General features: G+C 45.7%; 1 protein-coding gene across 1 annotated transcript; it reads right to left on the minus strand.

Moving 5' to 3' along the window:
* Positions 1–333: 333 nt before the first annotated feature.
* pnocb (prepronociceptin b) lies at positions 334–15088 on the minus strand. The gene is made up of 3 exons (XM_057016928.1): positions 14933–15088; positions 6354–6618; positions 334–1133 (listed from the first exon to the last, which is right to left on the minus strand). Exons 2-3 carry the CDS (start codon positions 6486–6488, stop codon positions 522–524), a joined length of 747 nt encoding a protein of 248 aa, XP_056872908.1. The 5' UTR covers positions 6489–6618; positions 14933–15088; the 3' UTR covers positions 334–521.
* Between the last annotated feature and the right edge of the window lie 3237 nt (positions 15089–18325).

Consider the following 18325-nt stretch of genomic DNA (forward strand, 5'->3'; position numbering starts at 1 on the left):
GAAGATGATTAAGACGGATGAAATTTTTACATCTCTACATCGGGAAAAATTGAACTGAATTTTGTATCTATTTCCACGGATAAATCAAGTCAGATTGTGCCCGAGTAATTATCCAGCTTTCTAAGGAATTTTCTACACTTCTCCCACCCCAGACGTGTTTTTAAAGCGAGGGGAGCTCTTCCGAAACACACAACATACTGTGAGATGGACAACAGCAGCAGATCTATCCAGGCCTTCAGTAACACCTTACATTAACTCTAGTTGTTCACATTCAGGCCGTTTTTTTACACCAACACACCAAAAAAAACCAAAAAAAACAAAAAAAAATATCAATTGCACTTCTCTAATGCTTTTATTTCACAGAACGGCATGTAAATGTGCTTAATAAGAAGAACATCACGGTCAAAACATTCCTTGTTACTCAGGGACACAGAGAGAGTGAGATGGCGAGAGTCTGATGAGGTCGGAGTGGCGTGACTTGTGAACCGTGACCGCAGGAGGCCCTTGTGGTCACCTCACAGTTAGTTTTGCATCCAAAGTCGAGTCATGGGGACGTTAAATCTGCCGCTGCGGCTGCTCCTCATGCCCAGGTACTGCCTCAGTAGCTGGTTCACCCGTTTCTGACTGTTCCATTTGCGGGCGGATTTGCGCACCCCTATGAACCCCCCATAACGCTTTTGTAATGGCCTCATGGGAGAGCCAATCAGCTTCCTGTAACCATGGCGCCCCCTCTGGAAACCACCAAAGCGTTTGGACAGTGCAAGGGCCTCCGGGATCTCATCCTGATCCCTTGTTATGGGGCTGTTGACCTCCACATTCCTCTCCTCCCTCGGTTGCCTCTCTTCGTGGCGACCCTGCGTTCCCTCCCCCTCCTCAGAAGATCCCAGCAGTGCTGAGTCATACTGGACGCTGCGCTGCTCAAAGGCCGCCTCATCCTGATCCCCATCCTGGAAGCTCTCAGCCGCTGCAGACTCAAGCAGTTCGAATGAGGTCAGCCCCAGCTCCTCTCCTGTTCTGGAGGACGCGACCCCTCCCACAGGCGGGGTGGGATCCCGTGGCACTTTCATGACGTGTTGGCACACCTCCCATGTGAGTGAGCCAGAGACGCGACCCTCACACTCCAGCAAACACACCTGGAAAGAGGGTAAAAACAGATTACCACAGCCCCCCAGCACTGGATACGCCCACCAAGATGAGTGACTTCCTTGTGGACTGTTGGGCACCACGGTTCTGACTGGTGCTGGGGCCACGGGGGCCACCGGGGAGGAGACCCTGCCCAATATTCAGTCAGGACTTGAGACTGGATCAACACACAACTGCAGCGCCCCAAAAGTGAGGCCAAAACACCTCGATTGCCCCCCTCCCAGTGGCGGGTGAGTGCCGGTACCACTAATATCATGAAATAGTGTCAACTGGTTGGGCAGAGAAATGGGCAGAGAAAAACAAATGAGGGGATAAAACGAATCTTTTGTGCACCTTGAAAAATCAATCAATCAATCAATCTTTATTTATATAGCGTCTTATACAATCAAAATTGTTTCAAGGCGCTTTCCAGAATCCCAGGGCCTGACCCCAGACAAGCAACAGTGGCAAGGAAAAACTCCCCTTTAACAGGATGAAACCTTGAGCAGGACCAGGCTCATGTAGGGGGACACTCCTGCTGATGGCCGGCTGGGTAAAGAGAGAGGAGAAGGGGGAGGACAGGTAGAGGATAGGATAGGTAGGAGAGGAGAGGAGAGGGGTAGAGGAGAGGAGAGGTAGAGGGGAAGGGAGGTAGAGGAGAGAAAATCAGTGGGGCGATTTAAGGTCAGCACCTCGAGCTTTGGATTGATTTTTTATATTTGACTGGTGAGATGGCAGAAGGAAGTTGCTGTTGAATTTGTGAATCTGGCAGGTTTGGAACTTGAGGAACCCAAGGAACCTGAGGAACCTGAACAACTTGAGGAACCAGAGGAACCCAGAGAGCTAGAGGGGAGCCACGAAAGGGGATGAACCAGTCACGTTTCTCTCCAACAGTGGCTGTCAGATCGTGCAGGATAAAGATCAGCTGATGGGCCGGGTTACTTGTTGGGGCCAGATCCATGTTCCAGAGTGAAGCAGGTAAACGTCACTCCTTATCAAACCGGCGTGAGGCTGTTGAATACAGGACATAGAACCATATTGGAATAATTCTACATCTGACTAGGTCAAGTTTGTCCCCATGTTCTCAGATATTCTCGATATTTACGACCTTATAATGTAGAGACGTCTGTTTAGATTAACAGGCTAACAGAGATAGCATATTAGCCATCATTTGGGGGAATATTTCCTGTCACCTGACATGAGGATTTGCAAAATCACCATTAATTACATCTGCTGAATGCACTGGAAGCAGGGTCTAATTCTTTACATCCACTTTGACTCCCAAGTGGAACCACTTTATTCTCCAGTCGTGCCCTCTCGTGCACGCTTGGGGCCTTTGCCATGTTGCCGTGTCGCTGTGGCCTCAATAAGATGAAACAGCAACTGTCAGCAGAAAAAGGTTTTGGAAGAAAATACGAATGTCACAGAAGGATCCAGAGTGTGAGCGAGGAGAAGTGCAGCGTTTATTGGTTCCCTGTGGGTTTGTCGCCATCATCGGTCATTTCTACAAGGACATTAACACAAGCGCTCATGCAAAAATATTGATGAGAGAAGCTCCGAGACGCTAATGGACCCTCTGTGCATGTGACCATGTCAATGGTCAACCAGTCAGCAGGGACATGTGAGCTTTTAAAGCTCTTTCAGAGTTTCCAAGTTACAAGCTCCAGGACCTATAAAGTTGGGAGTGAAATTTCTCAGGCAAAATCCCAAATCAGCACTAAGACCTGCCTCCAGGAGAAGGACACGTCTCCATAGCTAAGTGGACCTCGTTCCCGTGCCCTTCCAAGAACACGGAAAGTTGCGGCGCCATACAAAAACGTCCATCATTTGATGAAGGCGACGCCGACGTCTGAGGTGTGAGTGACAGCAAAAAAAATTGGTGGAAATTACAAACCACTTTGAAGGACGGCAGATGGAAATTAGTCCTCATTTGTCCCTCGGCTCTCATGGAATGAGGCCTATATAAATATAAATATAGAGGTGATGTGACTGTTGACAGCAGCTGAGTGGGCGAAGCTATAATAGCAAGCCTGTCTACTCTATTAATGGCTGTTCATGGGCAAAAAACCCCCCAAGGCTTTCAGAACTTTCACTCAGGTGAGTGTTCAGGTCACACAGGTGACCCGAGTCCAGCTTGGTTCTCAGGGTTCTTCTGTTTCTCTCGCTCCACATTAGAGAAGGCAGAATTTGAGAGGTACCGAAAACATGGTTGTTTTTTTGGGTGACACTAATCCTTTTACAAACACACACACACACACACACACACACACCACACACACACACACACACACACACACACACTATTTTTGCATCATGCTCTTTGTTTTTCTATCATTTTCAGACACACACACACACGTATATTTCAGGCTTTTCTCTTAAACAGTTTTCTTTCGTGTTTATTGAAATCCTTTTACCTTACCAGGCTTTTGCTTTTCTTTATGTCATAACACAGCAGATACCATCCATACCATCTATACCATCTGTGTGCTACACACACACATATATACCATCTACAAACACACAGTGAATGAGTCTTTCTGAAGACCAACGGCCTGAAACGGGGCCGCTGCTGCTACGCTACAGAGTTACACTCTGCATATGCATCCCCCCCCACCCCAGTTTGAGGAGCAAATCCCATTTACTCATCAGATCTCGCTCAAACGAGATAAATTGCATTGTTATCGGAAGACCTGCTCACATCAAAGCAACGAGAAGAGGGAGTTCCATCCACGGAAATTAATTATCCATCGTAAATTAAATGAGTACGCCAGGGGATCCTCCACGTCAGATCAGTGGAGCAATCTAAAGGAGTTCATGAGCGCGAGTGCTTGTGTGAGCGCACGCAGACGTGCACTCATATACTTGTGAGGCTCCGAGGATCCAAAGGTTGTGAGGATGCATGAAAGGCTTCGTTTTGTGCAGGCTTGGCTCTCACAAAGCCAACACTTAGTTGGGCCCTGGTTCAGCTCAGGACACAGAGGTCTACCTCTGGGATGGCAGACGGTTGCCGAGACAGAGACGCTGTCACCGTGGAGATGACCTTCCTGCATGCAACAAATGAATGCCATGGCCGATTCACACAACACTTATTTACAGGAGCTTATTTACAGCTGCAGAAACCTGTGATCATTTTGGGGACACTTAGAAGAAAATGCTTATTTTAAATGTGATTTATCACCAGATTAACGTTGGAGATATTTGCTCAGACCTACTTATCGTAATTTTTATAGCAAGCAAGACTCCATCTTCCCATCTTCTGGCCTCCTGTCTGAGATTGTGACTCCCATCAGCTGGGAAAGGATGGCCACTTTTATTAGCATTTTTTCAACTTATCGTTGTTTGTTCACCACTGAGATCATTTGAACTTTCTGTTTTGAAGAACTTCCTGCTGTCCTCAGACCACATCGTCCTCTGCTCTTCTTTAATCCTTTAAGCCCTGCGGTTCACTCGTAATTGACGCCTCAAAGTTCTTCCTGGTTAAAATAATTGGCAGTGAGTGGTCCCGGTGTGTTCCAGTCCTGATAAATGCAGATACACACTTGTGTATTCATCTGCTGATGGTCTGAATCCGGTGGAGGAGCAATCCATGTGATGAGCATAACACAGTCTGTCCACAGTGACTGTGTTTGCCTTCTTTGCTGATATCAAGCGACAGTAAAATTGGCTGTGCTTCACTACTGAGAGGAGGAATATTGCCCAGTAATAACCTGTCAGAGTTTTTCCCCCTTCCTCGTCCCTTTGCTGCAGCAATTGGCAGAGTTATCTGAGGACAGCCACCAGGACACTTCTCCTGTGAGATGGTCGGTGATGCCGTTACAGGTGATTCTGGTACATTCCTAGCATAGAATGTTCCTTTTATTTTATTGTTGTGCACCTGCCAGGACCTGTGATAGCTGACCTTCACATCCAGGGCTACTCATTAGAATTCATACATGCTGTGTGCTTTCAGACATTTATGGTAGGTATTGGTGGTCCACCAGGGAAAAATGTTTGATGTAAGACCCCCAAATCAGTTGTTCTTTAAGGTGTCGAAAAATTCAACAAGACAGAAAACATTTTAATGGTAACAGCATACGAACAAAAGCTGTACTGTATGGATTGTGTTATCAACCACATCTGAAGCACGTATGAATATGTATTACTGGCCATCCCATGAGTGTGTACATTATAACACATTATAACAGACAGACACGGTCTATCGCTCACTCACACACACACACACACACAAACACCGACACACACACACACACACACTCTGTCTGGAGTGTGAAACAATAGAATTGCTCCCTGGTTTCCATCTGTGGCTCAATGGGAAGGCGAACAGCACAATGAGGAACTGATAAAATGTGTCAGTCATCGGCGTATGCGCGAGCCGATGATACGGAGCAGCAGTCAATTACAGACTTCCATTACAACCAGCCCAAAAGGTCCCAGCTGTCCTTCTCCGCGTCATTATCAGCTAAATTAGCTCCTGCTGTTATGCATGGATGTCCACCGACTATTTTTACCCACTGACGTGTCTCGTGGGGTCATGGAAATGAGCTTGCACTTCCCCGGCGAGCATTGGTTTTTATCTGGGAGAGTTTGTTGCTGGTCAAGAGCACCGCGACAGGTGCCGCCGATGCTAGGAGAATCGATAAAAAGTGGGAGCCAGAAGCGCGGACCCATGGGTGTTGATCCTGAGCCTACAGCTTACTACTGTGGCGACCAGTGACATTATACTGTGAGGTCATATCTGATCCTTTCAACAACCAGTATGATTTTATCTTTTTACATTTCACATCTGGGCTTAGAACTACAGTTACCCATCAGGTCCAAAGAAGGTTAAAACAAGAAATATCTGAGCAGTTAGAACCACATTAACACACATAATGACACACATACATTGTACTTCTATCACTGTGAGGACCTTTATAGACATAACACATTCCACAGCTCCCTACTCATCACAAGCAACCTCCTGACCCTGACTCTGACCTCTAACATCAACCCTAAACCCAGTCTTAACCCTCAAACAGTCCTTTGTGAGGACCAGCCAAAATTTCTTCACTTCTCATAAATGTTCTCATTTTACTAGTAGAATGCAGATTTTGGTGGTGGACATGTATCAAGAACAAGAACACAGACACACAGACACACACACACACACACACACACACGCGCACACACACACGCGCACACACACACACACACACACACACACACACACACACACACACACACACACTCACCATGGTGTTGAACGCTTGCTGCAGCTGCTGCTGCATGAGCAGCCCACACGCCACACACTCCCCCTGGCAGTCGCTGCGTCCAGGGGTGAAGAGACATGCCAGCAGCACCACCAGGTACCACAGAGGGATCTTCATCGCTCAGCACAGCCCGACGGAGAAGGGACAGACAGGGGCCCGACAGGTAGAGGAGAAGTTTCTGAAATGAGGGCCACCAGCCAGAGAAACAGGGGGGAGGAGGCGACACCTACGGGGACCAGGGTGCAGTCTACAGGGAGAAAGCAGACAGTGGTGCATACTGCGTCAATAGCAATCCACAGGGATCATTAGCTGGATGTGGGTCAGTCAACGCGTTGGTGTTGGGATGAGTTCAGCCAACAGCAGGAGAGGATGGACGTGTGTGGGATGGAGAGAAAGCACAACTGGAGGAAACAGCCAGAAAAATGGACAGGCAGGAAACGGCTGCTGCAGGATGGATTAGAAGCCATTTAGGAACGGAATTCTGCTCCGAGAGGTCAGGTTAAACCAAAGGTGGTGCTGGTGATGATGCGGCAGAAACCTTCATGCAGTGAAACGGGAGAACGTTTTTGAGGTTCAGCTAAACAATGTGTGGAAGAGCTCCAGATCCCCCCCCCCCCCGATCTCCTGTGCACTCCTGGATCACACCTGTCTGCCCCAAACACACGATATCACCCAGAAACCCATAGAGAACCAGGAGAACCCCAGGGATGGTTTCCTGACTATGCAGCTCCTGTATCGGTTGTTTCCTCACCCCATGGCCTCCAGCGTTCCGCTCTATCATCCACTATTTTAGCCATTATCCCAGGAGACAGAACCTCTCGTGGATCTGCTTCTCCGTGTTGATCCCTTTGGTCTCCGGTTGCAAACAGAACCAGCTTTGCTGCACTTCCATTAAATCTGCTCACAGGTGCAGAGCAAAACTGACTTTGCATTTTTGAAACTTTACGGAAGGGCACTGTTTTTTTATAGGCTCAAAGATGAATAACACGTATTGAGTAGCAATTAAATGAACCCGAGGGACCCTCAGGGACCCTTCAGCTCTTTGTAATAATCTTCAAATGAAGGTGAAAAGTAAAAGGCCATAAGTGAATCCACGGCAAACAGGACGACGTCATCATCCACACACTGAGCTGCTAGCGTAAACATTGATAAATTAGCGAAAGCAAGCACGCCGCGGCCACATTACCACTCAATAGCTGGTGAAACAGGTGCCCTTCTACAGATATGAATGGCTTTATGGGAAATCATTCAAGGGGTCTGTTTGTTTGCTTTACCAGCTGTTTTGTGCTCTGATCATTTGTTGGTGTGCTGACTCAGCCCATTTCACATTGTTATGTTCTGCCTTAAGTGGCCCTTCCTAAGTAAGTTGAATAAATGAGTACAGCGGCAGTATGCAAGTGATAATGTGGGCTCTGGATAATTGCAAAGATGCAGCCTCCGCACATAATATTAGCGGAGCATTAATGTGAGCGGGCGTTTGAGGTCACGGCCACGACCATTATTGTTGTGATTAATAAAGTTGTTCGCCGTCTCCATCAGGGGCCCTGTGATGAACGGCGGGCGCTCCGAGCCACAACAATCCGCAGAAAAAAGAAAGCCATTATCTGAGCTTTTCGAACAAGTAATCAATCTAATGTGATGGTGCAGAAGCCTGGCTTTTTTAATATTAAGCAAAATCGCTGTGGAGAAACAAACGTTTGTGGTCGCCTGATTATTGAACGAGTGCTGCTTGTTTGCCTTGGATTTAGTTGTCATCACTGTAAAGGCTGAGGAACGCCGCAACAGTTCGGTCTCACCTCCAGCAGCGAGAAGGAATCGACAAAGGCACAAGTGTTACCCGACCGGCCGAGTGCTCCCTCCAACACCGGGGCTGAGCTGTTGGAATCACTTCTATTGATCATCACGTTGACACAGAGTGGGTTTAAGTGACTCTGGATCACCTGGTGTTTGTTTATTGGTGGCCTGTGTTCTGAGGAAGAGGGTCCCAAGCGGGTGGTTTTTCACTGACAGCATTTGTCTTCTTCCACCAGCAGGACCCCCCACCCCACATGAGCCTGGTCCTGCTAAAGGTTTCTTCCTGTTAAAGGGGAGTTTTTCCTGCCACTGTTGCTTGTTGGGGGTCAGGCCCTGGGATTCTGGAAAGCGTCTAGAGACTATTTTGAATGTAACAGACGCTATATAAATAAGGATTGATTGATTGAAGTCTCCGATCTGGAGCCTGGACGAAAATCAAAAGGTCCACACACACACACACACACACACACACACACACACACACACACACACACACACACACACACACACACAGGCTTGGGACATTTAGCAACAATGTCAATGTTTGTTTAGATGTTGGAGGGAACTAAAAAGTCTTTGCTGCATTCCAACGCTATGAAATAAAGACAGTGACACACAGGAGCTAACCTCCAGATCACCTTCTGACACGTCTCGCAGCTCTCACTCTAAATGTGATCTGAGGTTAAGCAGAAAATCATTGGTCCCCCACAGGAGCCTGGTCCTGCTTCGGGGTTCTCCTTGTTAAAGGGAGTTTCTTCTGCTGTTGCGGCTTGTTTGGGGGGAGGACTGCAGGGCAGAGGGGGGATAAAGTGGTTAATGGAGGAAGAATTTAGAACACCCAAATCTCAGAAACCCACATCAACATATTCATGAGGGGGGGCTGACCCTTGACTCTCTCTCACTGCCGCCATTGAGTAATGACAGAGTTCGGTCATCCGTGTCCATGCCTAGACGTTTGCATACGACTGCAGTTCCTTTAAGATTTCCTGTCATCTACATAATCTATCTGCTGCAGCAGGCAGGGTGATATATGATATCATGACGTTTAGATAAGGTAGAGAACCTCGGAGGAGGTGCCCTGCTGGGCGTTCCCCCTGTTTTAAGATCTTGTAATCCTCCAAGAGCGGAGAACGCTCTACAGGAAGTTCATCATTGGCAAATATCAGCAGCATGCACAATCAAAAAGAAGGCTGGAATGAAAGTGAAAAGGAAATGGAATATAAGAGAGGACGGGTCCTTCCACGGTAGCTCCAGACGGGTCTTTCCATTAAGCCAAATGAATGATTTTACCCAGGTCTTACCGTAATGAACACGCTGTTTGAGCTTCCATTAGAGCTAACTAAGACCCTGAACATTTTAGGGGGGTTGGAGACAGAGTCGTCCTTCTATCAAAGAGTGTTGGTGAATCACCGCTGCTCTCATGCATTACTGCACTTCCTGCTGTGTTTTTGTTTCGTTCTATTTTTTGATGAGCCTAAAATACATAAAAGCTTCGTATTAAAGAACTTCCATTACAGCGAAATACACTTTCGCTTTTTGTCTTCTTTTTGAAATGTTTGTTTCCTAAGACCTGGTGGAGCATCTGGTAAATCAGAAGACAGGAAAGAAGTTGCACCTTTTAAGGGAACAGTTCTAGAGAAACACATTGCAGTTATTTACAGCAGGCCAAAGATGTTGGTGGTCTTTCTGGTTTTCTGCTATCAGTTTCCCCAGGTGGTTAATGGTGTGTTGGGGGAAAAAGGCTTGACTCCCAGTTTCATGTTGCTAGTAATGCCTCTGAAATCCGAACACTTCCCAGGAACTTTTCAGAGCGTTTGAAACGCTCACAAACAGCTTGTTTGAAACTCAAAATACAGAGTGAATGTGTTCGTAGGTAAATAAAACCTTTCTTTTTCACCACACTATCCCTAGCTGGACTTTTAATGGATGTAACGGTGGATGGATAAGCTGTCTGTAGATCACATCCAGAGACACAGACTGCTTCAATAAGGTCCTAGCAAGGGCTAAATTAGCATTGGGTGTTTTAATGACAGGTCTGGGTGGGGGTGGGGGGTAGGTGTCACGGGTGTGTGCCGAGGAGAAGAAAGGCTTCGTTCCCGTGCCTGACAAAGCTCTGACTCACTCCATCTCGTCCATTAGTCGTGCGCGTGGAGCCGAGCGGCACAAAGGAGTCTGCTAATGCACAGATAACCTAAAGGTCGTCCTCTCCCCCCGTTTCCTCCTTGTTCCTGCGTCGCATCCACTCTGCGGGTCCTTCGTCTACCCCCAGCTCTCCCGTCTTTCTCCACTCATCCTCCAGCGTGTTTTTTCTCCCCCATCTCCACATCTGTGGATCTGTGGCTCCCATCTTTTATCTCTAATGACATATTGCACAGGTGGCTGCTCCCTTCCACGGCCTAACTCTTCATTACTAAAGGCCAAGCTGCAAGCAGAACCATCCAAAGATACACGGCAGGAGATGCCAGCGCCACGCAGGGGAAAGGAATAAAAAAGATTTAAGGTCCAATGATGACATATTATATCTCATGGGCCATTAATGGCCCCCAATTAATTCTTTAGAATCTGAGGCGCATCGAATGTTTTACAGATTGACGTCCTCCAGCCGGCCGCTGGAAGGTGTTGCCTCAGTATCAGTAGCAAAGACAGAATCTATGTTGGCATTTCAATTCCACATCCAGAATTTCTCCAAACTGGATTTTTTGTAAATATAGGATAGAAGAATGAAGTCATTTGTTTTAGCTTTTCCAACACTCATAAATTGCCTGCACAGAATCTTCCTGAGCCTCTGAATTTTAATGGCACTTGCAAATTCTCATCAAGTATTTGCACCAACAACCATTTCACTCCTGCCAGAATTCCCAAATCATTCCTCTTTGTTGTGTCTACTCTGCATCATCATTGGTTGCTGGCTCAGACTGATCCCTCTTTTGGGTCTCGCTCGTTTCTGAACGGTCACACTGTTGGGTTCATGCTCCAAATTGTGCTATTTGAGGGAAAATGTTGGTGCCAGCATTCCGCTCATAGTTTAGCATGTTTCCACTTCTCCCCTGATGCTACTGATGGGATGTTTTTCCTGACGGAATGAAGCCACCACAATTAAATGGACACATCCCAAAAGTGTGATTCTGGTCACAGGTTGGCTTTTGAATCCTTTCCAGGGAGGACTTTTATTAAAGACCGCTTGATGTATATTAGTGGTTTCAGTTTCACCTTAATTGAGGATGGTTCAGACCTTATTTGTAGTTCTAGTGGTGGCTTTCGAGTTGTCCCCTCCATCAGTCTCACTTTGTTAGCGTCTCTTTTTCCTTGAGATGCTGCTGTCGCACAACAAAAGTGGTGCTTAAACCAACGCAACCAAAGCATCACAATGAAAGCAATTACACTCTCACTTTAACTGCAATTAGAACTCCAATCAACACAATAAAGGCCCTTTAAATCTAAATGCTTTTAATGCCTCAGCGGCTGCGCGCGTTGCACTATTAAGTCTTTGAAACCAGGCGGCACCATGTCAGCGCTGCCTTCGCGCTGGCTCCTCAGACGTGCATGTAGGCATCAGATTACCAAACGGTGTGATGTATGTTGTTTATGTTTATGTATTCATGTACCAATAATGCGAGTCCCGATGCAATGACAACCCCAAAGGTGTGTGAGATTTAAAGGGATTGACTTGGGTACACTTTGATGACTGAAAAACAAAAAGTGGGGCCAGTTTCCAGCCACCATTTTGTAGCTGCAGCACTGTGAAAATGGATTGATTTTACCGGTAAGTTTATGAATAAACTTCCATCTGCGTAGAGAGCATGAGATAAAGGGACACTGTCGTCTGCAGCTTTAACTCTAATGTGGAGCAGTTAGATGCAAAAATGCCATATTTTAGCATCTTGGATCCTTGAGATAATGTAACCGTATCTCCTGGGAAAATCTGGCTGGCCCTGGATAATGGCAAGCTTTTATGACGTCTTACAGAGCACACAAATTCACTGAAATGATCTTTTTTTTGGTCTCCTCTCATACCCCGCATAGGCTATAACCCTTTCACATTAGTAGAAAATTTAAGTGGAGATGTGACACTTTATATTCAAATCTGCTTCCTTCAGAGGTTCCATCATATCAAGTCAATTGAGCATGTGATTAGCATCCATCAGTTGCACTGGTGGGGTTTCTCTTAATTGCAAGCACATTTGCACCTGAAAGCACGCACCCAACACAACCACTGCAATCATTTCCAGCATCAAACTTGTGCTTCATGCAGCGAAATCTCAGCAACAATCATCTCATTTACTGTCGTCCCTATGAAGCTCAGTTAATAGCCCCAAAAATAATATCGTCACAGAGCCGTTTAGATAGAGAACTGTTGTGCAAAATACCTTAATGTGATTTTGAGCAAAGGAAATAAGATTTACAATTAGAAAAATACTTTGACTGAGTCATTGTACGGGGGTAAACACTTTAAATGTGTACTATTAACGCTACGTTGTTAATTGTTTGGCGTACATACTGGCCTCTAGTGGCGATTACGAGCAATGCAAAGATTTTGCTTCCACGACTGTAGATTTTCAGTCAAAATCATCATTATTCATTAGATATTGAATTCATTTTCCCTTCAAACAAAAACTGATTAACTAAAACATGAAGGTTGTGTTTTTATTGTTCTATAGGAGCATGCAGAGCAAAATTCTTATGTGCATATGAAGGGGAACCAGAGATACGGTGAAAAATACAGGCGTTGCACAAATTGCTTTATATGCTATCATAAAAGGAGAATATATGTATTTGATTTCTGACAATAGATTTTTTTTAAAAATCTTACGCAATGCAGCCTTAAATGCATCAGTAAGCTGGACCCGTGCCTATGTGGTGCCAATGTTTTCTCTCTCTTTTCATCAGTCTTTCTATGGACATGAAAATAATGGAAATATAATCAAAGTACTGAGAAAAACATACATAAAGAGTCAAACATCTTTTGAATACATTTTCATCACTTTTGCTAACTGAAATATTGGATTTTTCCGTCATTTGCATGTGAATCTCATTTCAGGTCAAATGCATAACTTATGATCTTTATTTAGCCCCACGGTGAGTATCAGAATGTCAGAAGGGGAGGTGGATCTGTCTCTCATGTCACCAAATGAAAGCAGACGAGTCGAAGCTGAAAATCGAAGGAAAACGGCGTGAGCAGGAGAACCGACTTTATGGAGGTCAGTGTCCCTGGTGGTGATGCTCTCAGCCCCAGCACTTCCACGGACACCACCACAGTGTCATCATCGACCCGGCCGCCGTTAAGCTGCGTCCGCGCCTGCACTAATCCATTGGACATGGAGCCGAGGGAAAGGAATCTAGCCCAGTCAGACAAGCTCTTCTAATAGGTTTAGCAAGGTGAGGACAGACGGGTTGCAAAAATTGATGAAGTCCAAAACAAAGCGGGTTGAGGGCAACAGATGGTGGAATGTCTGGCAACCTCACTGATTCATTAAATCTGATCTCAAAGTGAATTTGTGCACGCAAAACGATGAAAGAATGCTAAATAAGTCTGCAGCAAATCCTGTAAATGGCACAATCACAGTGCAGCAGAGAAGGTTTCAAGCTAAAATGTTCTCATGGCAACAATTTGTTTTTTTGTGAATGGAATCACATATGTTACAATTCAATTTTACTTTTAATTCTATATTTTTTTTCCCATGTTTTACCGATGGCATGATGCATGATTGCATTTAATTGAAACACTGGACCTGGATTGACAATAATTACGTCTTCTCTATGGCTGTTGAACTTAGATATGTGTATAGATTCTCTGCTACATGTTTAAATAGAACCTCGGTTTGATTATTTTACCAATTCGAATTTCATTTGTGTCCAGGGATACCTGAAAGGGGAGGCAGTCCACATCTTTTTACACAAAAGGAGAGTAAATAAATGGAACGTAAATAGCACCTTTACTGGGCAAGTCAACACGGCTCATCTCCAAAACTGGGTCCTGTGAACAATTTTTATGACATTTCTGATTCTTTTCCCTGTGAACGGCACATTCCTCCCTCCTTTTCTCCCCCTTTCCCCCTTCCTGAGTATCACTGTTGCTGATAACGGCTCAGGATTATGCACATTCATTACCACCATCTTTGAAAGCCTCATTTTATGAGCTTAGCATGAGGCAACGGGATTCACTTCAGATGTGTTTTTTTCTTGCACTTTTTGTGGTGGAGGCTGAAGCTGCCTCTGACTTGTTTTTGATTAGCTGTGAAAGGCTATCTATTAAGCAGGCAAAAGTTGCAGTGGAGTGCAACAAGATAAAATAGTTCCCATCAAAGTTTTATTGATCCACAATTAATGGATTCATTTAACCAGATCTTCTCTTAGTTCCCACCAATCACATGTTGAGGTGAGCCACATTTGAGTGCAGCCGAGTAACTCCCTGTTTTCTCGTTTCGATCTTGGACTTTGTGCCTGGTTAATTAAGTAGTAATCAGTGAGACGTAGGCACTGCTGACGGTGGCTGCTGTAACAGCCACGGGGGACACAAAGGGTAATGGAAAAAACAGCTCCCTCAGGTGAGCATGGCCAAAATGACAGTAGAAGGCAGAGCAGGCAGAAAGCCAGAGAACGCCCCTGAACCAGCAGTACGCCTTCAGACTCTAACCAGCTGCTTTGGGTGCATTAAAGATAACAAGTCCTCTGCAAATTTAGAGTTTCCTCTTGTCTTTAGCGTTTCTCTGCACAATCACGAGTCACAGGTAAGATCACGTGCAGGTCACACAGGAGAGCTCCCTTACCTGCAGGTGGTACGGATGTTCTATGGCAGTCCTTCCTCTGGTGGGTGGCTCAGCTGGTATCCTGAGGCTAAGGGTTTCAACAACTGAATGCATGCCTCCTCTGAGGCTTCTTATAATGGCACACCCCTTCCCTCCCGTTCAACCCTCCGGTTCTCTCCCCCCCTCCCATCCCTTCCTCTCTATATCACCATTCACATCGTCACGGAGGCGCGTTGGAGAGAGGGTGGATTCCCCCGTCCTGTTACGCACAAACCTGTGGTCGACACACAAGTCGTGGCCCCCTCTGACGTAGGAGGCGACGCACACGCCGCCGGTTTCGTCTTCACTCAGCTACTTAATGGGAGCTCTAAAATAAGCATTATCCACCATGAAATGGATTCAGAATTCCCAAGGTGTCCATAAAACCCTCAAACTTTATGGCAACTTGTTTCCAACACAGGGATCAGAGAGATACTTTAAACTGATGATTCCCTCCCAAAACAGAAGTAGAATAATTGCTAGAGAAGCTAGTTAGACAGCAGCGGATCAATAAGATTGTTGGGCTGGGACAAAGAAAAGAAACAAGCCTCTTTTTGTGGTGTTGATGGCACACAAGGGGAGAAGATGTTATCTCAAAGAGTGACTGCTGTGACGAAGGGCAATGAATGGAGGGAGGGAGCAACCCTTCTTATTCTGCGGTAAGAAGGTTAATATGAGTCAGCCTGGAGGTTCTGGAGAGGCAGATCCACTCCAAACCACAAGTTATGGGGAAGCAAAGAAAAGAAATAGCAAAATAAATCTAATCTTATTCCATCGTTGCTTCATTATCATGTTGCAGCAGCAGAGTTTTCTGCTCGGGCAAAGGCGACCTTGGCTCACCAGGCCTGGTGTTGGGGGTCAGTGATCAATGATTGTGGCGCCTGAGAATCCAGAGGATGGCTTAAATCAAGCATTTTTAATGCTGAATCGGATCTAACTGGCCCAGAGAACTACAGGGTGCTGAGACGAGCAGATAACGGGCCGAGTAATACGCTTTCTGAGAAGGGACTAACACTGTCGTCCCAGGAGTGGTGCTGCTAATGTAGTTAGCGCATGACTATGATAATTAAAATGAGGATTATTAATCAGCATTGCCATTACCCCTCCGCTGCACCTGCAGGTCCGGGAATTCTGGACGTGAGAGCGCTCTGGGTGATGGATGAATCAGCTGCGTAGACAGGACCCCCGGTGCGGCTGAGATAAGCCCAAAGAACAAGCGGCCGCGGCGAGGCCTGTCTGTCATTGATACGGCTGTTATCCACCGGTGGTCCTGCGTCCACACACACGTAGCCGACTGTCACTGGCCAACAGGGAGGATCCTGCTCCCACATCTAAGCCTCTGTTATGTCCATGTAAACATACTAATGATTTTCTCCTCAACACACAGGTTATTTGATGCTTTTTTAAAAAAAAACCTGAGCTGAATTAGCGACTACGGATGCTTCTGTAGGTAACCCGAGATATTTTCTGCCATCAAATAGAACCTCACCTCTTTGTGTGGCAGAAAATAGTCCTCCGTCTAAGACTGGAGCTCTCCTCTGACAGCTCTTTTACACAAGGATTAGAAACATAAAGATACCCTCTTTAGAAAATGTAATTGGTTTTCAAATCAGCCATGTCACAACACGATAGCTGTTGAGGGTTCGCTTATTGCGATGAAATTAAATGAACACTGATTGAGTCAGCCAGCACCTCAGTCATTCTGGGCTCTTCTGCCTTTGGCCCGCTGCAGTCTGGGGTTTTAGGGGCACTCTGTAGTTTCTAATGCCGATGAGTACCGTGGAGGGTGCTGGCCATGTGCATGTGAAGGGCAGGTGCACGTCGAGGCTGCTCAGTTTGTCAGCTTTATTCGTGGGTTTTTCTTGTCTTTGCTGTGATGGTTTCTGGTGTTCCATTTGAAGATGATGACAGGGAGGGAGGCGTCTTTCTCTATCACTTCTAAAAATTGCTTGCTTTCATCCTTTCTGCCATAAATCAGACACCCTAAAAAAGAATCCAGGGCCTAGAACCTGTCTGACGTCTGGCATAAAGTGAGTCTTACAGAGAACCAGTGGAAACATGCGTCTCTCTCTTCAACATTTATCAATTTAGTGGTTCATTTTTCAACCATTTTAGGAAAATAATCCCAAAAGGGAAGTGTAAATAACCTACATCGTGTGCATTGAAATTATACATTCAAGTCTTTTCTATCAAATATTTTATTTACAGTTTTGACAAAACATGCCAGAAGACAGAACTTTGAAGAAAAGCTTGCTAGCTGAGCCCAAGTTCCAGCAGAGCCTCCATGGCCCCAACATGTGAACCCTCAGCAATGTGACACCATCACATACTGGTTTACGGGGGCGCACTGGCAGATTTCATTTTTACTCTACACTCTTTGGATCAAGTCATAGAAATGCTGACTTATGCTTTAGTTTAAGAGATTCCCAAAAATACTGTCATTCCAAAAGCCCCCTAACACAACAGGCCCGGGAGAGCGCCTCACATCCGCTCCTCTTTCTTCTCTTACCTGTATCCTCTCTAGAGGTGTATCACTAGGCCTCTCCACAGTTAAACCCAGTCATGTGGAACTCATAGAGAAAGGAAGGCTGGGTTCTGTCAGGGTTTATGGCAGCCTGGCCTTTCAGTCGCCACAACGCTAAACAATGGCACTCGCTCCGGCCCAAAGGTTCAGTGGGAATAATGGCGCTCTGTAGCAAGTCAAAATTGTGTGTTGTATGACATGTAATGTATTATGAACGCTGTAGTCCTCTGAGAAAGATGCCCTCGGAGGAGAGACTCTTGTGGAATTGAGTGCGGAGTGTTTACTGATGACTACTCTGTGTTTGAAGAGGGATATTCCTCTGGATTAAATACAAGGGGTTGACCTCAATCAGGGGAAATAATTACTGTTGCCCCTCCTGCTGGTGGACTCCATAATTAGCAAGCAAAGCCCCCACAGAAACATAATTAATCGGAAACAGAGGTGATTAAACCTATAATTCTTATTTGAATCATTAACACTGTTTTGGAGCTCCTGGGATGTTTTATTGAATTTGGTGGGAACAATTCAATTCTGTTTTTTTCACTTGAACAGTAAATTCGGAACGCCCTCAAATACTCTGCCCAATGTCTGCACGAAGATATCTGTCAAGGCAAATGAGATATGATAATAGACCAGAGGGCATTTGGTTCAAGATATAAATAAGTGGAGTGTGACTAGCTCCATCTCCTTCCAGTAATGAGTTGCATTCAGGTTTTGGCCTCGCTGATAAAGATCTATGGATCATATAAGGGCACACATGCAAACACCGCACCAGCACACACATTTGAATACTGCCTTTCTCCCTCTCAGTGTGCTCACTTAAATCACTTTGATTTATATTATATTATCTG

Source organism: Takifugu flavidus, chromosome 19 (genome assembly GCF_003711565.1).
Source record: "Takifugu flavidus isolate HTHZ2018 chromosome 19, ASM371156v2, whole genome shotgun sequence".
Taxonomy (NCBI): Eukaryota; Metazoa; Chordata; class Actinopteri; order Tetraodontiformes; family Tetraodontidae; genus Takifugu; species Takifugu flavidus.